Source organism: Lithobates pipiens, unplaced genomic scaffold (assembly GCF_037356315.1).
Source record: "Lithobates pipiens isolate NorthernLeopardFrog02 unplaced genomic scaffold, aLitPip1_a1.2 Scaffold_30, whole genome shotgun sequence".
In the NCBI taxonomy this organism is placed as follows: domain Eukaryota; kingdom Metazoa; phylum Chordata; class Amphibia; order Anura; family Ranidae; genus Lithobates; species Lithobates pipiens.
In genome coordinates, this window is record NW_027507791.1 from 10,305,504 (window position 1) to 10,331,628 (window position 26,125).

At 44.9% G+C, this 26,125-nt stretch overlaps 1 protein-coding gene across 2 annotated transcripts; it reads right to left on the reverse strand.

Annotated features, from left to right (window-relative positions):
- ZNF410 (zinc finger protein 410) lies at nucleotides 1–25,620 on the reverse strand. Of its 2 annotated transcripts, none has more exons than XM_077463681.1 (10): nucleotides 25,487–25,620; nucleotides 22,789–22,857; nucleotides 22,471–22,567; nucleotides 16,024–16,227; nucleotides 12,525–12,716; nucleotides 10,291–10,429; nucleotides 8,524–8,705; nucleotides 8,358–8,447; nucleotides 7,135–7,233; nucleotides 1–4,617 (listed from the first exon to the last, which is right to left on the reverse strand). In XM_077463681.1, exons 2-10 carry the CDS (start codon nucleotides 22,819–22,821, stop codon nucleotides 4,499–4,501), a joined length of 1,155 nt encoding a protein of 384 aa, XP_077319807.1. In that variant the 5' UTR covers nucleotides 22,822–22,857; nucleotides 25,487–25,620; the 3' UTR covers nucleotides 1–4,498. The 2 variants fall into 2 exon arrangements, with proteins under 2 accessions (XP_077319807.1, XP_077319806.1); XM_077463680.1 differs by having other exon boundaries at nucleotides 25,456–25,607.
- Between the last annotated feature and the right edge of the window lie 505 nt (nucleotides 25,621–26,125).

Genomic DNA, 26,125 nt, shown 5'->3' on the forward strand with positions numbered 1-26,125 from the left:
TGTGACGATGTTAGAATTTATTCACACTGACCAGTAAAAAGTTACCAACAGGTCCACTTTAAAAGTAGAGTAATTGTTCAAACATTTTGACAAACCATTGTTTTCCTTGTAATTGTATCTTCTTTCTCATCCATTGAGGACACAAAGTCTTTCACCATCAGGTTTTAAAGCCGCCTATAGGAGGACTGGACGCTGGCAAAAAAAAATTATAGACCAGGCCGAGATAATCCTATCCACTATCAGATGAGTTTTTTGCTAGTGTTCTAGGAGGATGGACATCTTTAGTTCAGCTCTCATGTTAAAAGACTAACCTATGGCATTGCTAGCATTTTTTTTTTCTTTAAACAAGACTCATCATTACATTGCTGCTAGAGCGGTCTCTTCGATTTCAGCTATCCAGTGTGGCCTGTTCTCAGCATGGCTTTTGGACTGCCAGACTCCACTGGATTGGATATTGCACAGCTAATTAGTAAGGTCTTATCCCTTTCATTGGTTTACTTCTGGAGTAAGCAAGTCTAGGCCTCCAATATCTGGTTATCTGGCCACCTGCAAGTCTACGGAAAGACCTTCTAAGCCTGAGCATGAGACTATCTGATCCTACCAGCAGATACAGAATACTCAGGAACTAAACCTACAACCACAAAGTAATGGGGTAGATTAAGAGGACAGAGAGGTGCTCTTGGAAGAGAGGAGAGCCAGGTAACTCCTTCACAGAAGATAAGGGAACTGAGGGTAACCCTTCAGTGGACCCCCCCCACTGCAGTGTCAAGCTGGTCAACCACAACTGACAATGCCCAAAGCTGATGAAGCAAAACCAACCCAGATCTTGCAGGTATGTAGACCTTCAGAGGATTGTCCGTCCAAGCCCACTTAGACTGTTCTCTTCATGGAAGGTCACCCGACTATCCCATTAGGAGAATGCCAACAAAAAGATCTTAGGCAAACATCTACTAAGTTACCTGGTACCTTCCAGACTAAGGAACCTCAGTCTGGAAGGTACCAGGAGTGCAGAAGGGAGCCCGAGGGTGCATAATCCTGTTAGGGCAGAGAAAAACTGAAGCTGGCTTTGGTAGACTGGGCAGATCAGGGGGTCTCGGAGAGGAAAGACTCCGCAGGGTATCAGGTACCAATGATGACTTTAGATGTCCCGAGAGGTGATGATCTCCCAAGGAAAGAGGGAGGTGGCTAGGCAAGGGCAAAACACACACCAGGACTAGAGGTACAAAATTACAGGTAGATTAGACCCCAAAAGAGTAGAAGGTTTGTTAATTTCTGCACAGAGGACAAATAGGGTGATTAGCTAAATAAAGTACCAGAGACAGAAGGATCAGTCAAAGCCTAAATGGGCACTCAATTGTCTACCCTAAAAACAGACAATCCAGGGACCTACAAGAACTAGCAACCACCCCCTCCCTTAGAAATGTGGAGACACACCCTCATGTTGAGGATTTGGTCAATTTCTTTCAAAATCCCCCTTATGGACTGATATAGGTTGACAAGGCTTTGATGAACTCCCTGCAGAAGCAGAAGAAAAGAAGGCTGGGACCCCACCAACCTTTCTTCAAATGTCTTAAAAAGCTGAGGTAGGTTATGCTCTGGCTTTCTGAATACTTGATGATGGGGTCATGAGTAAGACTGAAGAGATGGCATCACTCAAAGACCAAGCAAGACAGGTACTCCTTTGATGCAGCATATGCATCCCAGGCTCTCAGAGTGCTCTGTGCATCTGTATGAACGATAAACCCATACAGGGTAAAAGTTTAGATGCTTCCTACAAGCCAGCACAACTGAAGCACTAGGTTCCTGACATCTATTCCACACCCTCTGTTAGGAAGGGGTTTATGATCAGTTGAGAGGAGTTTATTTTATTTATTTATTTTTAAAAGGGGCTTAACCCATTCTGCCATGTTTGGCAGATTAGGGTCAACAGAGGACAGAACCTGCAGAGAAAACTGATTTAAAGGCAAACATAGCCTTCTGAGATCTAGTGCTTTTCCTGTGAACGGAGTTCACCGGCTCATACACGGTGGGTAAAACCTAACATTTAATAAATTCCCTCTGAAAAGGGAATTCCAACACACTTTCATTTTGAGCCCAGGACTCTTCAGGGTGTTTTTAAGTCAATACAGAGGAATACTTTAAATAGCAGGTATAGTAAAAAAAGGACGTTGCAGACTGATCCTGCAAATGCAAAGTAGCATGCACTCTGTCAATTCTGGGGTGAAGTCAATGAAAGAAGGATCCATAGAAAAGAAAGAATTGAAGAGGAATAAAAAGGCTAGCAACAGTGGTTAGACTTTTCTCAGAAAAATTGAATTACCTTATTTATCTGCGTATAACACGCACCCCTAGTTCAGGAGGGCATTTTAATGAAAATTTTTTTAGGAGGTCGGTTTAAAGAGAAAAAAAACAAAAACAAAAAAAAACAAAAAAAAAAACAACTTACATTTACATGCCCATCAATGCAGCCTTAACAGTGTTCATCTGCAACCTTGTCCATCATTGCAGATTGATCAGTGTCCATTTGCAGCCTTGCCCAGCGCCATTTGCAGCATGTTTAAATTGCCCGCCGCCAAGATAGACAGTGTACTCAGCTGTACCCGTCTCGCAGTCCCGCGCAGACTGGTGAGTACACAGAACACTCGGCTGTCTTTTTCGGCAGCACTCGCTCCAGAGACAGCAGGGAGGCGGGAAGGCGTGACTGCGAGCGGAGCCGAGCACTCGGCTCTGTCTTTTTTGGCTCACAGACAGTGGGGATTGGCGTATAACACGCACCCAGAATTTTCCTCCGATTTTAAAGGGGGAAAAAAGTGTGTGTTATACGCCGATGAATACGGTAAATAAATCCATCCTTCCAAAATACCAGCAAAAAACTGAGGCATGCTGGGTAGAGGAGGGGTCATTCGGGACTAGCCTATGACTTTTTGTTTGCCAATGTCCAAGTCCTTCTGTAGGGGACACTATAACTTAACAGTATCCGAATTCCTGTGCCCCTCAATGGACAGGAGAGAAATACGATTTTTGTACTCAATGTAAAATCCTTTTCTTGGAATCCGTTAAAGCGGTACTAAACCACACCTTTTTATAAAAAAAAAACAAAAAACCTGCAAGACAAATGGCAAAATGTGCTAGTATGGACCGTATACTAGCACATTATGAAATACCTTAGAACAAAGCTCTCCAGCAGCATGCGGGCACTGCTGACAGAGCTTCCACCTTAACCCGGTCTTCCTTTCTGGGTTTGAGTGCTCCAGCCGTCTGATTGGCCGAGCCGTGATGATGTCATGGCCGTGGCATGGAACCCTTCAGAGCACATGCTTCGGTGACTTCACTGGCTGCATGCAGTGTGAATATCTCCTAAACAGTTCACGTTTAGGAGATATTCTCTGTACCTACAGGTAAGCCTTATTATAGGCTTATCTGTAGGTACAAGTGCTAAAAAAAAAAAAAAAAAATAATAAAAAAAAAAAAAGGACTTTACTACCACTTTAAAATTATCTTTTTTTTTTTTCCTTTGCAAAATCATACTTACCTAGGTGGATGCAGCATCTGTCCCCCACCGACTCTAAGACTGAAAACTGAGCAATTAAACACCGCTGATTGCTCAGTTCTCAGGGCTCCCTGAGCATAGAGCTGCTGACTGCGCTCTGACCCCCTCCCTCTCTCACTGGAGCGCAGGGCTGTGGAGGGGGCTGAAGTAGCTGGCTCAGCCTATCAGTGGCTCCCTAAACCGGGTTCCAGTCCAGGACCAGTTGTGTGATGCAGAACGAACATCACTCCTGTGATCCACAGGAAAAAGTACAGCCAAAACTAGCTTTGGCTGTACTTCCCCTTAAAGGGAAACCGGTTCCAACCCCTCTGTTGTAGTTTATGTTCTTGGTACTGCTTTTTTGCAAAGCAAAGGCATTTTGGCAGTGGGAGGGGTTATTCTGGGCTGGCCTACAATTAATTTTTTTGTCGTCTCGTGTATAATCCTTGTGCAGGCAACTGTATAGCCGAAAGACTGTGTCCCTCAATGGGCTCCCAGAAAAGAATGTTACAGTGAATACAAAAGTCTTATGTTGCTCAGATTATACACAGCTTGCTTTTTCTAGAATAAAGTCATTTATGAGTTGTACCCATATACATTAGAATTTCCAGCGTTATGATGTCATCCATTCCTGGGATGGCAGTGGCATGATTTAATCACACCACTTTACTGACAGATGAACCCATTGCCGGGAAAGAGTTTATTTTACCAAGTTAATAGCATGGGAGGGGGTCACATTTAATGTGCTTTTACTGTCATATTTCGGAAGACACGAGGGCCTGGCTTTTGTCATACATAAAGCGATTGTCCTTTACAGGGGTGTCTTTTACATCCCTATACTCTGCAGGCCTTCAGTTCATCAGTTTGCCCAGAGCTAGCCACAAAAGTCCAAGACTTGGTTCCTCGGACAGTTCTTGTTCTTTCAATACTGTTTCCATGTGCTGAGAAACAACAATTAAGTCAGTGTCTTTAGCTAAGCAAAATGGAGACGTCCTCTTCATAGGAGTGTCTGTCTGACACAGACAGCAGAGAAGAGTCCTGTAAAGCGTCTTCACTCAGCTGGAGATGCTCCTCCATTCTCCCGTTTTCTGAAACAAGAAAGGAAATCCTGAAAATCCAAACCAGACTTTATTGGTTATCTGCAATGCTTCTCACTCCAAATATTACTGTATGTACAGTGCCTTGAAAAAGTATTCGTACCCCTTGAAATTTTCCACATTTTGTCATGTTACACCCAAAAACGCAAATGTATTTTATTGTTTTTTTTTGCAAATATGTGAAAAGTGTGGGGTACATTTGTATGGCGCCCCCCTGAGTCAATACTTTGTAGAACCACCTTTCACTGCAATTACAGCTGCAAGTCTTTTTGGGTATGTGGGCAAGAAATGGAAGAGAAGCGCCAGGCAATTCCTTGTGCAGCATTATTTTATTGAGGTAAGCAATTACTGACAATATGGATTGCACTCACATAGTGCTCAATGGGTAAGGTCTTGCCACGTCTGGCATGGGAGCAGAAACCGCCAGTATGTCCCTTTGATGGTGAGCCATGAGCGCCGTTAACATCGGGGAGCTGGAACCTCGGGTAGACACCGGCTGGGTTACTCACAGTGAAAGTGATCCAGAGCTGTGAACCTGGGAGCTTGCTACCATTGTGTTCAGCCAATCGGAACACATTTTGAAAGCACAGCCACGCCTCCTTACTTTAGCTGATGGAGGCGTGGCCGTGCTTCCAAAACAGCTCCCAGGTTTACAGCTCCAGATCACTTTCACAGAAAGTAACCCAGCCGGTGTCTACCCAAGGTTCCAGCTCCCCGCTGTGAACAGCGCTCATGGCTCACCAAAAGGGACATACTGGCAGTTTCTGCTCCCATGCTGGACGTGGCAAGCCCTCACCCACTGAGCAATCCATATTGCCAGTAATTGCTTTTCTCCATAAAATAATGCTGCTCTAGAAATCGCCTGGCGCTTCTCTTCCCTTTTATCTCTCAGTGTTTCTGGGTCCCCAGCCTGTGCCTAAAGCAGCCTCGCTATGGTCTGCAGCATTCACACCAGACACTAACTTAAAGGGGTTCACCCCCAGAACATTTTTTTTTTAGATAAAGTCTCTTTTTTTGTATAACTTTTATTTGCATTCGTTGATGTCTCTCTTTTATTTTATCAATAAGATACAAGTGTGTTTGTACACCACTGTTGCAACTACCAGGTTTTTAGCGTTGAATTCCACACAAGCCTTGTGTGTTTTATCTTTTTTGGGGATGTTTCTACCAGCTTTGCACATCTAGAGAGTGACATTTTTGCCCATTCTTCTTTGCAAAATAGCTCAAGCTCTGTCCGATTGGATGGAGAGCGTCTGTAAACAGCAATTTTCAAGTCTTGCCACAGATTCCTAATTGGGTTTAGGTCTGGACTTTGACTGGGCCATTCTAACACATGAATATGCTTTGATCTAAACCATTCCATTGTAGCTCTGGTTGTATGTTTAGGGTCATTGTCCTACTGGAAGTTGAACCTCTGCCCCAGCCTCAAGTCTTTTGCAGACTGAAACAGGTTCTCTTCTAAGATTGGCCTGTATTTGGCTCCATCCATCTTTCCATCAACTCTGACCAGCTTCCCTGTCCCTGCTGAAGAAAAGCATCCCCCAACATGATGCTGCAACCACCATGTTTCACGGTAGGGATGGTGTGTTCAGGGTGATGTGAAGTGCCATTTGTTTTCCGCCACAAATTTTGGTCTCATCTGACCAGATGGCGCCTTCTTCCACATGTTTGCGGTTTCCTCCACATGGTTTCTCACAAATGGCAAACGGGACTTCTTATGGCTTTCTTTTAACAATGTCTTTCTTCTTGTCACTCTTCCATAAAGGTCAGATTTGTGGAGAGCACGACTAATAGTTGCCCTGCAGACAGATTCTCCCACCTGAGCTGTGGATCTCTGCAGCTCCTCCAGGGTTACTATGGGCCTCTTGGCTGTTTCTCTGATGAATGCTCTCCTTGCCCGACCTGTCAGTTTAAGTAGATGGCCATGTATTGGTAGGTTTGCAGTTGTGCCATACTCCTTTTCGGATGATGGATTGAACAGAGCTCTGTGAGCTGTTCAACAAACCTCTGAGGGCTTCACAGAACAGCTATATTTAAACTGAGACTAAATTACACACAGGTGGACTATATTTGTTAATTAGGTGACTTCTGAAGGCAATTGGTTCCCCTAGATTTTAGTTAGGGGTATCAGAGTAAAGGGGGCTGAATACAATTGTATGCCACACTTTTCAAATATTTACGTGTAAAAAAAATTGAAAGACATTTATCTTCCACTTCAAATCTATGTGCCACTTTGTGTTGATCCATCACATAAAATCACAATAAAATACATTTAGGATTTGGGTTGCAACATGACAAAATTTAGAATATTTCAAGGTCTATGAATACTTTTTCAAGGCACTGCAACACCAAAGGTAACCATTCTATGCACAGCTATGTAACTTATAAACCCCCCTCCCCCCCCCCCAATTGCCAGCATAACCCATGAGGACTGCAGGAGGTACACCTACCTTTCAGCTTTCCAGGATGAGCCACCTACCTTAAAGCTTTCCAGGATGTAGCACCTACCTTGCAGCTTTCCGGAGTGATGCTTTTTTACATGAGCATTCCGGCTTCCACTCTGGGAAAAGCTCTTCCCACAGATGGGACACTGGTGGGACTTCACACCTGCCCAGCACACAGGAGACAGGAGCCTTATCACAGAGTGTACTTATAATGGCCGTCACACATTACAAAATTAAGTATAAGGTCAAAGCTTTGGCTAAAGTTAGTACAAAGTATATAGGCAAATACTGCTTCAGCCCAACAGACGTTCTATTTAAAAGGTTACTCTAATGAGATTTAGAGGAAGGGCACACACAATGTGAGACACTTCACCTTAGTACCTGCTGTATTGCTCTATGGCAGGGGTCTAAAAACTTTCTAAGCAGAGGGCCAGTTTACAGTCCTACAGGCTTTAAGCCCCATACATACGGGTCGAATGTTGAGCAACATTGGCCGGTTTCTATAAAAAACAGCTGACATTCGGCCCTTGTGTATGGTACTCAGTCCAACAGGAAAACCAGCAGCCGACCAACTCCCAATCAGCACTTTCTGCTAATGATGGAGAGCGTGGATTGGAGTGTTCTGGTGGGAGGGCAATCCCCCTGTCAGAACACAACAGCTCAGTGTGGGAGATGGATGTACTAACGTCTCATTTTTAGTACAGTGGCTCTGACCGGAGCCGTCCGTTTTTTTTTTTATTAAAGAAAAAACCTAACAAATAGTAGTGGGTACCAGGCATTGGGGGGCAGATTGTGGCCAGTGGGAGTAGAAGATGCCTCAATATTGGTTCTAATGGGAGAAATAGTGCCCCATTTATGGTATCAATGGGAAGAATAGTTCCAAGTGTCAGTAGGGGGAATGGTGCCCAATCATTGGGATCGGTTGATGGAAAAGTGCCAAATAATAGCATGCAAAGGTCCACATCCGACCCCGGGTTGCAATTTGGAGACCACTGCTCTATGGAATGAAGAGGCCTACACTACATGGACCCAATATATGAGAAGGCAGGCAAAGAAATCATATCTTCCAATCACAGACATGTCTTATTAGTTCCGTGTGAAGAATGCAATTCACACAATGACACAATATAATACAGTTACATGTTTATGCCGAATTTGGGATGCTTTCCTATTTATTCTATTGGCCATACAGTGACTGCTAAGGATAAAACTATCATCGGCTAAACAGTGTCACATACAGACAGCAATACACCATAACTATGACAAAAGTTCATAGAAAGTCTTCACCTGAATGGACAACCTGATGTTTGCGCAGGCTGGAATACTCAGCAAATGATCGGCCGCACCCTTCCATCTCACACACAAATGGCTTCTCTCCTGCGAGAAGGCAAATAAATCATCAGTAAACAAGGCAACCACAAGCCAAGATCTAAGGGTTGCTACCACCACTCACCAGTGTGAATACGGAGATGGTTCTTCAGGTTTCCAGCTGTTGTGAACTGTTTCCCGCAGCCAGTCTCCGGACACAGGAACGGCCGTTCACCATTGTGAGTGCGCATGTGGACTTTCAACCTCTGGAGAACATAAAAACTCTTTCCACATCCCTCTGCTGGGCATGTAAAGGAGCGGTCATTCCTGAAAACAAAAAATAGGAGCAGTGAGGGGGAGTCAGTACACCCTAAGCAGGGCGATAAGGCTGCCAGCTTGGAGCGCCTCCAATAGGGATATTTCCCTTCGATTTGAAGAGTAACATTTTCCTAATAATGGGATTGATATGGATGTTTTAAAGCAGGGGTAGGGAACGTCGGCTCTCCAGCTGTTTTGAAACTACAAGTCCCATGAGGCATTGCAAGACCCTAACAATTACAGGCATGACTCCCAGAGGCAGAGGCATGATGGGATTTGTAGTTTCAAAACAGCTGGAGAGCCGAGGTTCCCTATCCCTGTTTTAAAGGATAAAAGGCATCTACAAAGTGCCTTTATGTATTTTGTAACCCCCAACTGTGTTAACTTAGCCCACTCCCCTGGATGCATGCTTGCCTTGCAATTGTTCCTGTGCCCACCAGGGTTTATTTTACATCCCACTGCACTGCCAACCTCTTCCATGCGCGGTCTATACAAACAAATGGCCACTGCCCCACCTATAACTGGGCTTCGCAGCAAGGAGCACATGGAAGGGTGATGCATGTCAAACAAAACCAAAGACAATTCCCAGCTCAACTTACCAGTCAACCTGAAACCAAAAAAATCTAAACAGTAAGCATTAAAAAACAAGGGTTTGGTTTGCACACATTTGCAAATGCATGCGTAAGCTGCACAGCCACTTCACGGGAAACCCAGTATTATCCGCAACATGCGTTGCCCTTCCATATATTCCTTGCTGCAAAGGCCAGTTATAGGTGGGGCAGTGGCAATCTGTACTATTGAAATACTGGTAAGGGGACACACTGGACACCTTTGCTGCCATTGTGATGGGTGTCCAGTGCGCCCCTGTGCTTTTAAAGGAGGGGTGGGCTCCCTCCAAGCATAGCTGCTCTCTATTTATCCATTAATATGCATGTGCTTCAACGCTCTCAAAAATGTATAGAATTAGGATTGCAGATAATACTGGGGTGGCGTGAGGTGCTCTGCAGCTTATGTATTTGCAAATTTGTGCAAACTAAAACCCTGTTTTTAAACGCATACTGTTAGACAGCATAATGTGGTTGGTTGCAGGCTGACAACTTGAACTGGGAATTTTCTCTGCTTTTGTTTGAAATGCGCCGTCTATGCCTGCACAGTTGCTTTTCATAGGGTTCTATGGGTTCATCGCCTGAAGAAATAGTTATTGGAGCCCACCAGATTAATGGATGTGTGTTTTTGTTCAAACGCAGCGCACGTTTGGACTTTGAAATGAATATATTGATTTTTAATCAAAATTCCTCAATGGATTCTCAAAATTACATACAAAAAAAAAAAAAAAAAAACACACCAACTTTCCTTATATACTATATTATAGTATCTTGGCAATGTTTGGTACAATCGACCTAGCCACTAAAATTCCATGGACCAATACTTACATTCCTGGCACGCTAATATGCAGCCAACACCCAGGCTGTAAAGATGATAGGTACCCATGTATCAGTTCCGGGGTTTTTCTTGCAATTTAGAAAATGACAGTGTTCACAAGAGGACAAAAAGGCAATATTTCCCAGTCATTATACTGGTACAGGAAAGTTACCTGTGTGTTTTCAGATGGTATTTCATGTGCGTCGGCCATACAAAGACACGGTCACAGCCCTTGTATGAGCAACGCAGACGTTTCTCCGATGGTGTCGCTTTTGGTTCAGATTCTGGAAGATTATTCTGTGAAATTTCCACTGGAAAAAAAAAAAAAAAAAGAAATTTATAAAAATACAGTAATGCTAGATCTTTATAGATTCCATATTTGCCTAGTCTTTTACCACCACTTGCAGAAGTCAAATTTCCCCATTTACCCAATGGTCAAGCTGTCCCGCCAAAGGGACAAAGACAGAAGAACAAATTATCACACCTACAAAAAGGAGAATATATAATTTCTAGATTGAAAGCTCTAACGAGCAGGGCCCTCTGATTCCTCCTGTATTGATTTGCATTGTAAGTGTACTCTGTCTGCTCTCATGTTGTAAAGCGCTGCACAAACTGTTGGCGCTATTACATATATACACACACACTGTATTATTATAATAATACAAATGAGATAATATATATATAAAATCATTTTTTTTTTTTTTTTTTTTTTACCAAATACCCAAAACATGTTCTTGCCTGAGGAAAACTGTTAACTCACTAGCCCAAAACTGTTGGAGATAGAACATTTAGTGGATTTTGGATATTTGCAGTTTATCTACTTTTAATAAGCATTAAAGTGTTACTAACCCAGGACCCTGTATTCACTACATCTGGTCTCCCACAGTACACAGAATATGAAAATGCATTTATTTTGGTAAATAAACTGCTAAATGCTTTTTCTCATCAGCAGTATATAGCAGTCTTGTGACTTCTAGCAGTGTCCAGCCGAGAACTGGTTAAAGTTTGTAGGTGGAGTTTTAATTTTCCTCTGACTGTCCTATGAGGCTGCATGACTCCTGAACCTCTGTCTGGGCAGTGCATGTGATCAGCACAGGGCCAAAAAAAAAAAAAAAAGACTCTCTAGCAATACACATCAAACTGAGCATGTGCAGAGTGCCTCCTATAGCTGTGTTCTGTCAGTAGATGGTTTGGGAACTGTGGAAGAAGAGGAGGATTGGAAAAGATTTAAAAGAGCATAGGGTATTCCCGAATTTCCCACAAGGCAAGACAGGGGGATATGGGGGATTTTATTAAACGTGCAACAACCAATAGTAGACAAGATAAAAACATGTTTAAAACCAATACTTATTAGTCCATAGAAGAAATGTAAAAAGATAGTCTAAAAACGTGTATAATGTTGACAAATTTGCCATACAGTCAACAGAACCAAGGACGATGGCGAGATTGACGCATTTCGCCCATATTGGGCTTTTTCAGGATCCACTTTAAGGTCACATAATATTATTAACCCAGAATTACGGACATAGCAAAAGATGGATACGGTCTCATTCACAATAATTATACCCCAAAAATGGAATCAAAAAGTTTTTGTGATGGTGATTATATTTAGCTAGATAGGGAGCCCACATCAAGGGCCACTAGATCAGTGCAGGATGATGAAAGGGGATCGTGGTCAAAGCCTTGGATGGAATACCACCAGTTGGCAACATGAGTCCCAAACTGTATCAGCCCTATGTATAGCCAAGGAAGCAACACGACATTCCGCAAGGACGGCCTGAAAGGCAGCAATGGCGGTTTTAGAATGTCTTTTTACATTTCTTCTATGGACTAATAAATATTGTTTTTAAATATATTATCTTGTCTACTTTTGATTGTGGAACGTTAAAAAAAACACCTATATTCCTGTGTCTCCACTTTCAGGAATACCCTATACTCTTTAAATATTGATTTTTGGAGACTGTGCCACCATTTTCTATTTGCACAAGCTCTCCCACCCAATTTTCTTGAAGATCAGAGAGAACAGGATCAGTCTTTTTGTGGAGGATTAACCCCTTAGGTTCCACAGCGAGTATAACAAGCATGCTTTACTGCATATACAGACTGATTTTACTGGTAATATTTTAAGTACAGCAATCCTGGACTTTAATTTTTCTATATATGGCCTTTAGGATGGCCTGATTGTAGTGCATTGGGAAAAAAAAAAAAAAAGGAAAATGTAACATACATACAAATGACTACAATGGTGTTACGAAGCATCCTTGTCATTTGTTATAAGGCGATAAGGACGATAAATACAAAGAAGTCCCTCTGCTTGCAGTATTAGTTGCATATTAGGTGAGGTCGAAAAAAAAGACACAAGTACATCAAGTCCAAACAATGTTGTAATAATAGGTAAGTTATTACCATTATTGCTATTCTTGGCATTCTTTGCCAGCTGTGCCCGTGTGGCAGCAATCAGACTATCATGAGCCAATTCCTGAACCCGCAGGAACCACGGCGTACTGCTATCTGTGCAATCATTGGACAGGAAATCATTTCCAGAGTCTTCTGCTTCATCCTGAACAAAGACTAAATGTTCTGACGGTGACCCGAGTCCTAGAAGAGAATAAATCAATTTAGCAGTGGAGGCTGAATGTAACCAAGGAAATATGAAGAAGATTTAAAATGGTATCTAAACCTAAAGCAAATAACATATTGTCGAATAATATTCTGACACTGCATATAGTGAACCGAAACTTAGGGTCTTGAAATCGAAGATGGGATGGATTCCCCTCTTTTGGTTTGTGAAGTGAGCAGGTTTGAGGGGTTATCCTTAGCTGGCCTAGGTTTTTTTGTTTGCCGGTGTCCAATCCCTCCAGTCGGTGGCATGATAACAACAATTACAAAACTTCCTGTGTACCTCAAAAGGATGAGAAATAAACATAAAAAGGTTCACTTCTGTAAAAAAAAAAAAAAAAAAAAAATTACACATCCTTACCTGCTGTATGCAGGGGTTCTGCACAGAGCACCCCGACTTTCTTTAGGGGTTCCCCCACGGATGCTCATGGCTCCTCCTCTTCAGCAAGTGCCCCCATAAGGAGCTACTTCCTATAGGGGCACTCGTGTGGTTTGCTCCCGAGCCGCCTTGCATCCATTGACGTAGACGGTGCGGCTTGACCTTGCCCCCGCTTTCTCTGAAATTGATTGACAGCAATGGGAGCCAATAGCTTCCACTGCTATCTGTACAGTGAGGCAGGACAGAGCCGCTGCTCATAGCTGGATCAGGATCAGGCTCAGGTAAGTATAAGGGGGGTGTGGGGGGGAGGGGGAAGACGACACATGCAGCACAGGTTTTTTTACCTTAATGCATAGAATGCATTAGGCTAAAAAACTCCAACTAACTAATTGCAACTAACGATTATTTTAATAATCAATTAGTTTGCCGATTATTTTTTTGATTAAATCGGTTAATAACCTTAAAAAAAAAAAATTTGTGGTGTATAATTTAGTTAATATGTAAAGTTTAAAAAAAAAAAGTAAATTTATTCTTAAATATCTCTATACAGTGGTAAACATAAATAACCAACTATATGGTTATGGAGCAAAATATCTAATCCACTCTAAGAATAACAGACAGAAGAGATATACTGTATATACTATTAGAGGAGATATATACTGTATATACTATTAAAAGGGTAAATCCGGTAAATATCATCAGACTCGCATCAAATTTGTTTTATTTAAAAAACAAACCATGTCTTCCTTCAAAAAAAAAAAAAAAAAATTACTTTTAAGAACGTTCGTTCAATTTTCTAATCGTTAGTGGGGTCAAACCGACATTAATTTTCAACCACAGTGAAAATTTGGAAATAGAAAACTTCTTGGTCAAAGGAATTTTCTGAAAGTGTACCGTATATACTCGAGTATAAGCCGAGATTTTCAGCCTCTTTTTTGAGGCTGAAAGTGCCCCCCTCGGCTTATACTCGAGTCATCGCTGTCTGCCTGCTCGATCAGCGTGTCGAGCAGACAGACAGCGGCCATTCTATAATTCAAAAGCCGCGCCTCCGGCTCCGCCTTCGCCTGTGATAGGCGGAACACTGAATTTCCCAGCAGCCTGTGTTCCGCCTATCACCGACATCGTCTCATCCTCGTACTACGGACGAGGATGAGACGATGTCCGTGATAGGCGGAACACAGGCTGCTGGGAAATTGTGTTCCGCCTATCACAGACAGGGAGGCGCGGCATTTGAACAGGGGAATGGGCGCCGACGAAGAGCGGTGATCCTGGGACGGGACCGGACGGAGGCTCGGCTCGGGACGGGACGGGACCGGACGGAGTCTCGGGACGGGACGGGACCGGACGGAGGCTCGGGACGGGACCGGACGGAGGCTCGGGACGGGACGGGACCGGACGGAGGCTCGGGACGGGACGGGACCGGACGGAGGCTCGGGACCGGACGGAGGCTCAGGACACAGGTAGGCTGGACACACAAGGCCACACACACACACACACGGATGGACACACACACACACACAGGGATGGATGGATGGATGGACACACACACACAGGGATGGATGGATGGATGGACACACACACACACAGGGATGGATGGATGGATGGACACACACACAGGGATGGATGGATGGATGGATGGACACACACACACAGGGATGGATGGACACACACACACACAGGGATGGATGGATGGATGGACACACACACAGGGATGGACAGGCATATCTCACCCTCGGCTTATACACGAGTCAATAGGTTTCCCAGTTTTTTGGGGGTAAATTGGGGGCCTCGGCTTATACTCGGGTCGGCCTATACTCGAGTATATACGGTATGTGGTTTTCGTTCAGAAATTATATTCATTTTAAAAACAGAATGTTAAAAACCAACATTCTTTCATTCAGAGAATGTACAAAGTGGGCAGCATAAGGTTGGTACACACCTATGCAATTTGCTTTTGGTCTGTTTCTGCAGTGCTTTTTGCTGTGAATTTTAAATTTTGCGCACGTGATTTTGGTGCGATTTGCATTTTTGCATTTTTTTTTGGCCAATTTGTTTGTTGGGCAGATTAAAAAACAAAAATTGCTGCAAAAACGCATTACATGCTTTTCTGCAGCTTTTCCATTGAACTATATTGAACCAAAAAAAACACTTATTTTTTTTCTTTTTTTTTTTTATACACAAAACAAAAAGTCCCTGGCCCTTTCCAAATACACAGTGGCTGAAAAAAGCATGGATTTGAACGTGTCCCATAGGAAACCATGTAATTGAACTGTAGTGTGTTTGTGAAAAAAGCACCAAAAAACACATAGCTGTGAACCAGATCTAAGACGTTTAGTAACATAATGGGGTTAAAAAAATGAAAATTAGCCCTTTTATAGTACAAAAAAAGCAGATAATCACTATTGTAAGGGGTTCTTTTTTTTTTTTTTACTGTAGAACTGTGAAAGTAATATTTACAGTAGCGATTTTCTCTTTTTAAATATAAAGGGCTAATTTTAGTTTTTTTTAACCCCATTATGTTACTAACTGATTAATAGATTATGAAAATAATAATCGATTAATTTCATAATCGATTAGTTGTCGATTAATCGATTCGTTGTTTCAGCCCTGGATACTACTAATCTTATCTGCCTCCTTGTCATATACATTGATACAGATTGGGAGACAAATTTAGTCTTCAGATCCCATGAGCAAAACTGGTTAGCAGTATTTAAATACACCCAACTGCAGGACATTAGCACCTGCTTCTCTCCACCCAATAGGGCATAAATATAAGGAGATTGTGGAAATGGTTAAAGTTGAAGAACCCCGGGTTCAGCAGAGCTATTAGGTACAATCAAGTGTATGCAGGTTGAATGAAAAAGACATACATCCAGATAAGGGAAGGAAAGTATGCAGAATCGTTACCTGATCTGGCAAGATTAAGAAGGATGAAGGATGAATTATCATTAGCTGGTAGATCTTGTAGCAATGATGATGGTTCTGAAGGCGATAAAAGAACGCCACTCTTATCATCTCGGGTGTCTGCACCTGGATCAATGTCCACCTGAAGACTGTTCAACAACGCTGGGCTGGGTACCTTACATGGCATTCTCTGCACCACAGGGGCATCTGTTCAGAGAAAAATAAATTATCAACATCTATCCAAAAAAAAAAAAAAAAAATTACATAAAGGCCAAACTGATCTACATATCCCCATCATTGAGGCCAAGGAGACAGGTGTCAGGAGATGGGAGTCTCACAGAGGACATCTGATGCTCCTGCTGTAACATCTAATTTGAGGGCAACCTCATATAATCATAGACAACCAATGTTGGTCCCTATGAAACATCTAATCTGGCAGCCTGATTGAAGCCCTCTCCTGTTCCACTGTACATCTAATCTGGAGGGATCTCATAAATGACCTCCACCAGTCACACTGTAAAATCTAATCTGGGGGGGGGGGGTCAAATTGAGACATTCTGCCTTTTCTTCTTACATCTAATTTGGGTTTTTATTTTTATAGAGGACTCTCGCCAGTCGTGCCCAGCTCCTGACTGTCCAACCCACACAATATTTCTGACACCAAACCAGCAGACCAGAGTGAGAAAATACCTTTTAGGCTGGATTCACACTTATGCATTTTTAGTGCTTTTTGCAGATTTGTACTACAGAATGTGTTCCATAGGAAACCATGTTAAATGGACTGTAGTGCAAATCTGCAAAATGCAAAAAGCACTAAAACTGCACAGGTGTGAATCCAGCCTTGGGCCAGTGGTTTCTCACTTACTTGATAAAGGGGACCCTGCCATCAAAGGGCTGAACATATTAGTTATGTATAGCTATAGAAAGCTGTTGGAGACTACAGACATGCAATAGTGGATGGTCTACATCTCAAGAGAGGGAAACAACTGCAAATACAGCAAGGAAAAAACATATTTGATCCCCTGATGATTTTGTAGGTTTGCCCACTGAAAAAAAAAAAAAAAAAAAAAAAAAAATGAGCAGTCTATAACTTTAATGGTAGGTTTATTTTAACAGTGAGAGACAGAACAAAAATATTCAGAAAGTTATAAATTGATTTGCATTTTAAAAGTAGTTGTAAACCCTTACAAACCACTTTGACCAAAGAAAGATCTCCTAAACCTACACAGTTTAGGAGACATTTACAAAAAAAAAAAAAAAAACAGGAACCACTGTCTACGGCACATGTGCTGTAGACATCGGCGCCCATGCCGCTGCTAATGGCGATATGCGTGGGAGTGATGTCATCGCTGCTCTGGCGCTGTGAGTGGCCGGAGCAGCAATACCCGGAAGAAGATGGATGCTCCGTGCTGCAGGTAAGTGACACATAATGGACTACTATGTGATGCATAGTAGCCCATTATGCTTTACCTTTGCAGGGAGACAAAGAGGAAGTAAACCCATCAGGGTTTACTTCCTCTTTAAATCAGTGAAATAAGCATTTGATCCCCTATTAATCAGCAAGATTTCTGGCTCCCAGGTGTCTTCTATACAGGTAACAAGCTGATATTAAGAGCACTCTCTTAAAAAGGGAGTGCTCCTAATCTCTCTCACCTTCCCTCATGTTGTAAAGCGCTTCACAAACTGTTGGCAATATATAAATCCTGTATAATAATAATAATAATCTCAGCTTGTTACCTGGATAAAAGACACCTGGGATCCAGAAACAATCAGATTCCAATCTCCCCACCATGGCCAAGACCAAAGAGCTGTCCAAGGATGTCAGAGACAAGATTGTAGACCTACACAAGGCTGGAATGGGCTACAAGACCATAGCCAAGCAGCTTGGTAAGAGGGTGACAACAGTTGGTGCGATTATTCAAAAATGGAAGCAGTAACTGTCAATCCCTCTCGGTCTGGGGCTCCATGCAAGATCTCACCTTGTGAAGTTTCAATGATCATGAGAACGGTGAGGAATCAGCCCAGAACTACATGGGAGAATCTTGTCAATGATCTCAATGCAGTCGGGACCATAGTCACCAAGAAAACAATTGATAATACACTACGTCATGAACGACTGAAATCCTGCAGCGCCCGCAAGGTCCTCCTCAAGAAAGCACATGCACAGGCCTGTCTGAAGTTTGCTAATGAAAATCTGAATGATTCAGAGGAGAACTGGGTGAAAGTGTTGTTAGCAGAAGAGACCAAAATCAAGCTCTTTGGCATCAACTCAACTTGCTGTGTTTGTAGGAGGAAGAATGCACATTAAAGGTCCTGGAGTGGTCTAGCCAGTCTTCAGACCTTAATCCCATCGAAAATATGTGGCGGGAGCTGAAGGTTCAAGTTACCAAATGTCAGCCTCAAAACCCTAATGACTTAGAGAGGATCTGCAAAGAGGAGTGGGACAAAATCCCTCCTGAGATGTGTGCAAACCTGGTGGCCAACTACAAGAAATGCCTGACCTCTGTGATTGCCAACAAGGGTTTTGCCACCAAGTACTAAGTCAGGTTTTGGGAAGGGGTCAAATACTTATTTTACTAATTAAAATGCAAATCAATTTAAAACTTTTTTTTAAATGCGTTTTTCTGGATATTTTTGGATGTGTTATTATTCTGTCTCTCACTTGTTAAAATAAATCTACCATTAAAATTATAGACTGATCATTTCTTTGTCAGTACAAAATCAGAAGGGGGTCAAATACTTTTTTCCCCTCACTGTAGGTTGTGTAGGTGTTGTTGGAAATGGAGGACATACTTTACTAGATGGTCAATGGAGTCACATAACATGATACGCCTAGAGACCATAGCCTTTACTCCCCCCTTACAAATCAGTGCTTCTAATTTTTGTTATTAGAAAAATCCAATAAACTCAATTTTAGTCATACATTTAGGCCAAAATGTATTCAGCCACATGTCTTTGGTAAAAAAAAAGTCAATAATTGTATATTTATTGGTTTGCGCAAAAGTTGTCACATCTACAAACTAAGGTACGTTTTCTGGAATTTACGCAGCTTTTAGTTTATGACTGCCTATCTCATTTCTTGAGGTGCTAAAATGGCAGGGCAGTACAAAACCCCCCCAAATGACCCCATTTTGGAAAGTAGATACCCTAAGGAAATTGATAAGAGGCATGTTGAGCCCATTGAATATTTTATTTTTTTGCCTCAAGCGATTGAATAATGACAAAAAAAAATTTTTTTTTTTTTTTTTTTTTACACAAAGTTGTCACTAAATGATATATTGCTCACACATGCCATGGTTATATGTGGAATTGTACCCCAAAATACATTTTGCTGCTTCTCCTGAGTACGAGGATACCACATGTGGTCGACTTTTTGGAAGCCTAGCCGCGTACGGGGCCCCGAAAGCCAAGCACCGCCTTCAGGATTTCTAAGGGCATACATTTGTAATTTCACTCCTCACTACCTATCACAGTTTTGAAGGCCATAAAATGCCAAGATGGCACAAAACCCCCACAAATGACCCCATTTTAGAAAGTAGACACCCCAAGCTATTTGCTGAGAGGCATGTTGAGTCCATGGAATATTTTATATTTGGCACAAGTTGCGGGAAAATTACAAACTTTTATTTATTTTTATTTTTTTTTCACAAAGTTGTCACTAAATGATATATTGCTCACACATGCTATGGGCATATGTGAAATGACACCCCAAAATAAGTTCTGCTGCTTCTCCTGAGTACGGGGATACCACATATGTGGGACTTTTTGGGAGCCTAGCCGCGTACGGGGCCCCGAAAACCAAGCACCGCCTTCAGGCTTTCTAAGGGCGTAAATTTTTGACTTCACTCCTCACTACCTTTTACAGTTTTGAAGGCCATAAAATGCCAAGATGGCACAAACCCCCCCCAAATGACCCAATTTTGGAAAGTAGACACCCCTAAATTTAGGGGTACACTAGTGAGACTAGGTAATAAATGGCGGGTGCCCTGAAACTATAAAAAAATAACTAACCAACCAGCGTCACCTGTAACAGTTATATGGTGATCACTGGTGAAAGGGTTAACTAGGGGGCAATCAGGGGGCTTTATGCGGTAGTATATGGGGGTCCCTGGCGCTATAAAAAGCTGCGGCGAACCTAAATACCTACCTGCCTAACTAGCGTCACCTGTGACACTAATACAGCGATCAGAAAAACGATCGCTTATTAGGCTGGGTTCACACTGGAGCGATGCGGGAACGCCATGAATCCGCGGCGGGTTCCCGCATCGCATGCCTCCCGGCGGCAGTTCACACTGCCCTATGCGAACTGCTGGGAGTGTCAGTGAAATGTTAATGACACCCCCAGATCAGTTCGCATATCGCAGTGTGATCTGCAAACTCGGATTGCATGGTGTGAACACCCATGCGATCCGATTCTGCAGCGGACCAAAAAAAGGGTCCCGTGCGAATTTGCGGCGGGTGCGGCGCGAATTCAGCCATACTATCTGTATGGCTGAACTCGAATCGCACAGAGATCGGATGTGATTTGCACTGCAGTGCGGTGCGAATCACATCCGTTCTCATAAACCGCTGCAATGTGAACCCAGCCTTAGTGACACTGGCGACGGGGGGTGATCACGGGGTTAAACCTTTATTGGGGGGGTTAGGGGGGTACCTTAGAACTAAAGGGGGCTAACCCTAACTGCCCTAACAGTTATTACAGTTACAAATGACACCCGCCGGGTGATCAGGGGGTTAAACCTTTATTAGGTAATAAATGGCGGGTGCCCTGAAACTATAAAAAAAATCACTAACCAACCAGCGTCACCTGTAACAGTTATATGGTGATCACTGGTGAAAGGGTTAACTAGGGGGCAATCAGGGGGCTTTATGCGGTAGTATATGGGGGTCCCTGGCGCTATAAAAAGCTGCGGCGAACCTAAATACCTACCTGCCTAACTAGCGTCACCTGTGACAATACAGCGATCAGAAAAACGATCGCTTATTAGGCTGGGTTCACACTGGAGCGATGCGGGAACGCCACGCATCGCATGCCTCCCGGCGGCAGTTCACACTGCCCTATGCGAACTGCTGGGAGTGTCAGTGAAATGTAATGACACCCCCAGATCAGTTCGCATATCGCAGTGCGATCTGCAAACTCGGATCGCATGGTGTGAACACCCATGCGATCCGATTCTGCTGTGGACCAAAAAAAGGGTCCCGTGCGAATTTGCGGCGGGTGCGGCGCGAATTCAGCCATACTATCTGTATGGCTGAACTCGAATCGCACAGAGATCGGATGTGATTTGCACTGCAGTGCGGTGTGAATCACATCCATTCTCATAAACCGCTGCAATGTGAACCCAGCCTTAGTGACACTGGCGACGGGGGGTGATTGGGGGGTGATCACGGGGTTAAACCTTTATTGGGGGGGTTAGGGGGGTACCTTAGAACTAAAGGGGGCTAACCCTAACTGCCCTAACAGTTATTACAGTCACAAATGACACCAATGCAAAAAAAAAAAATGCAATTGGTGTCACTGTGACTGGGGGGGCAGGGGTAATTGGGGGGGGTGATCGGGGGGTGAAGGGGGGGTGTGAGTGTGCCTGGCATGTTCTACTGTGTAGTGTTGTGTTGGTGCAACTCACCGATCCTCTCTCCTCGGTGCCGGAACGAAAAATACCGACACGGAGGAGAGATTACATCACTTCCTCTGCCTGTGTTTACATTACAGGAAAGGAAGTGATGCAATGCTTCACTTCCATTCGTCAGGAGCGATCGCGAGGGGGTGGCCATGAATGAATGGCCGCCCCCTCATCTCGGATCGCTCCTGAACGGATACCGACCGCCGCTGGCACCGGGGGGGGGGGGGCCCGATCGGGCCCCCCACCCGCGGGAAGGCAGGGACGTACAGGTACGCCCATATGCCTGCCCGTGCCATTCTGTCGACGTATATCGTCGTGCGGCGGTCGGCAAGTGGTTAAATATTGCTTGTGCCAAATTCGATTTTTTTTTTTTTTTTTTTTAAGCAGGATCCATTCTAAAAATAAAATGGAAGCAAAGAAGTCAGAAAGGCAGGGGTTGCTTTAATAAAACTGGAGAGTGCAAAATCTGCTTCCAGATTTTATTGTCGAAGCTTAACTGAACAAGCAGAAGTTAGAAGCTGATTGGCTACCATGCACAGCAGCACCAGATTTTGAACTCTCCAGTTTGAGTAATACAACCTCTCAGTGTAAACAAATTAAACTAAGTCAGGTAAGTACTGGAATATATTTCCTTCATTGGCTGCAGTAAGGAAAACAGACTGGTGTCTACAAAGGCACTGAGGGCAACATAATAAGCGCCAAAGGGCTGCACAGATTCGGACAAGCTGCAGGTTGTGCACCTGGGCATTAGGTACCCAAAAGGATCTCCCCCACCCACATAGATCCGTCTACCATGTCTCCTCTGACTCCACTGTGATGTACCTACTTGGTAGGAGGAGGGAGCCGCATTCTGAGGTCCCGGGCAGGAGAGACAGACTTTCTCCCAGCGGAATAGAAGCGTTTTGTACAAACTCCACCAGCAGCTGAAACACAAAACAAAAAAAAACAAAAATCAATGTGAAACTTCATGGTGCCCAATGAGGGAGACAGTACCAAGGCAGTTAAGGGTAACAGATATTGTTGGTGATAAAAATATAGGAAGCATTTAAAACAAACAGGAAAGAAACTTAATAATAATAAATTCCATTTTGCGCAAGCAAAAGATGGTGGCATGAACTAGAAAATGTTGGTGGAGACCAATCACCTCAGGTTTAGGCTGTAGCTCATCAGATAACATTGGAGCAGTTCCGCTATCAAGTAAATCCAGCTCCACCTGACAAAAGAAAAAAAAAACACAAGTTATTACCTTGTAACACATAAATTCTCCAGGACATGAAATAGGCTTCATCCATCTACAGGTAAACACAACCACAGAGAGGTTATAAGTTCCCAGTAGCTCCAGGTCTTCAGTAAACGCAAGAAGAGCTGAAAGGAGCACACAGCAAAGAAAAACCATAGGGAGGGAGTTTATCGTCCTTAAACCTGCCTTTAAAAAGGAATTATATGGTGATAACTCATCTTTTTCCAAGTCACTCTCCAAGTACGGTGACATGAAAAAGTCTACGAAGATGTATACTTAGAGGAACCAAGGATTGAAAACCTCTTCACCTGAATGACAGTCTTAACAACTGAGAAGGTTGATTGAGAAAAGTAAAAAAAAAAAAAAAAGAAGAAGAGGTCCGTCATAAGGCCCGTACACACAATCAGACTTTTTGACAACAAACATGCAAATTAGCTGTTTTGGAGCAACATCTGACCGTGTGTACTTTCCATCGAACAAACTTTTTCGGTTTTCATCTGACTTTTGTTGGCTGTGCAAACGGACAAACTTCTTGACAACATAAGTCCAATGGAGCAAAGTCCGATCGTGTGTACACAAAACCATCAGACTTTTGTACAAAGCACAAATACGCATGCTCAGAACCAGTGCAAAAGATCAGACAACCATACAGAAGTTGACCAAAGGTGGCGCTGGAGTAATTGAACGTCCTCACATTTCTCCAGTTGGGGGACGCAGACGCCGCAATGCCTGGAGTTGGGGGACGCAGACGCCGCAATGCCTGGAGGTTGGGGACGCAGACGCCGCAATGCCTGGAGGTGGGGGTCACAGACGCTGCAATGTCTGGAGGTGGGAGACGCAGACGCCGCAATGCGTGGAGGTGGGGGACGCAGACGCCACAATGCGTGGAGGTGGGGGACGCAGACGCCACAATGCGTGGAGGTGGGGGACGCAGACGCCACAATGCGTGGAGGTGGGGGACACAGACGCCACAATGCATGGCATTAGATTACACGAGTGGCTTGATGGGTGCATTTGGGGGGACCATGAACACCGCAATTCGTGCATTTTAGGCTAGGAGGTGAGATGGGGTGGAGTCAGGGGCCATGAGCACAGTGATGGGTGGAGTTGGAGCGACGAGTAGCAGAGTCAGGGCCAATGGGCAGAGTCAGGGGCCACAAGTACTGTGACAGGTGGGGTCAGGGGCCATGGGCACATTGATGGGTGGATTTAGGGGCCATGGGCGCAGTGATGGATGCAGTTGGAGCCACAAGAAGCGCAGAGTCAGGGGCCACAAGTACTGTGATGGGAGGAGTCAGGGGCCACAGGCGCAGTGATGGGTGGAGTCAGGGGCAACAAGCACAATGATGGGTAGCATTGGAGCCACGAGTAGCGCAACAGGCAGAGTCAGGGCCAGGGCCAATAGGTGGAGTCAGGGGCCAAAAGCACTGTGATGGGTGGGATCAGGGGCCATGGACGCAGTGATGGGTGGGGTCAGGGGCCACGGGTGCGGTGATGGGTGGGGTCAGGGGGCCACGGGAGCGGTGATGGGTGGGGTCAGGGGCCACGGGCGCGGTGATGGGTGGGGCCAGGGGCCACGGTGATGGGTGGGGTCAGGGGCCACGGGCGCGGTGATGGGTGGGGTCAGGGGCGCGGTGATGGGTGGGGTCAGGGGCCACGGGCGCGGTGATGGGTGGGGTCAGGGGGCGCGGTGATGGGTGGGGTCAGGGGCCACGGGCGCGGTGATGGGTGGGGTCAGGGGCCACGGTGATGGGTGGGGTCAGGGGCCACGGGCGCGGTGATGGGTGGGGTCAGAGGCCACGGGCGCAGTGATGGGTGGGGTCAGGGGCCACGGGCGCAGTGATGGGTGTGGTCAGGGGCCACGGGCGCAGTGATGGGTGGAGTCAGAGGCCACGGGCGCAGTGATGGGTGGAGTCAGAGGCAACGGGCGCAGTGATGGGTGGAGTCAGAGGCCACGGGCGCAGTGATGGGTGGAGTCAGAGGCCACGGGCGCAGTGATGGGTGGAGTCAGAGGCCACGGGCGCAGTGATGGGTGGAGTCAGAGGACACGGGCGCAGTGATGGGTGGAGTCAGAGGACAAGGGCGCAGTGATGGGTGGAATCAGAGGCCACGGGCGCAGTGATGGGTGGAGTCAGAGGCCACGGGCGCAGTGATGGGTGGAGTCAGAGGCCACGGGCGCAGTGATGAGTGGAGTCAGAGGCCACGGGCGCAGTGATGGGTGGAGTCAGAGGCCACGGGCGCAGTGATGGGTGGAGTCAGAGGCCACGGGCGCAGTGATGGGTGGAGTCAGAGGCCACGGGCGCAGTGATGGGTGGAGTCAGAGGCCACGGGCGCAGTGATGGGTGGAGTCAGAGGCCACGGGCGCAGTGATGGGTGGAGTCAGAGGCCACGGGCGCAGTGATGGGTGGAGTCAGAGGCCACAAGTGCCGCCATGGGTGGAGTCAGAGGCCACAAATTCTGTGATGGGAGGGGTTATGATAACGAGCACAGCTAAACAAACGTGACAGAAATACTCCCATTACTATGTAGTTAGTAATGATAAGACACCTTTCCAGGGCTCTCAACACTCACTCTTAGGATCCCAGGGGTCCCTGACACCCACCTCCCTCCTCTCCAGCTGTCAGACCACCGCTCAGGAATTGTATACACAATGACCATCACACCGCACAGACGCCGGAATCAGCCCGGTCATGTGAGCGGAAAACCCCGCCCTGCATTTTTTGGACCAATGACAGCGAATCAAGCTCTGTACGGAAACCGGAAAATGTTCTTTCTCCTCCATTCAGGAGGTGGTTGTGGCGGAAGTAAACATTGTGCAGAGAACAGTGGGAGGGACTCCGCCGGGCACAGTGGGCGGTGTAGTGTCATATTTTGCTGCCTATCACAGGATGCTGCGGAAGTGACGTTGCCGCCAGAAATTGCGTACTGCGCATGCGCGATGCGTTCCAAACACTCGCGCCGTGCGTTCCAACATAGTTTCGGCAATACAGTTCAGCGAAACCATCACATAATGTTACGGAAGTGATGTTAAACACAACACAAACACTGGGCCGTGCGTTACAACACTAATACTCCCCTTGTTACCTCGTATCATTATTTACCAACCATGCTGAGCTACGTGCCGTGTTAGGTTTTGCATTGCTGGGACTTGTAGTGCCTATCCTGAGCTACACGCTTCAATGTTCAGTGTCCTCATCCTTATCCCCAAGCTTCAATGTTCAGTGTCCTCATCCCTATCCCC

Coding starts and splice junctions, on each gene's coding strand:
- ZNF410 (XM_077463680.1), bottom strand. CDS start 25,542: ATGGTCATTGTGTATACAATTCCTGAGCGGTGGTCTGACAGCTGGAGA. Junction 12,717..16,023: donor TCTTAATCTTGCCAGATCAG/GTAACGATTCTG, acceptor ATTCTCTTCTAG/GACTCGGGTCACCGTCAGAA. Junction 8,706..10,290: donor TACCATCTGAAAACACACAG/GTAACTTTCCTG, acceptor TTTTGTTTTCAG/GAATGACCGCTCCTTTACAT.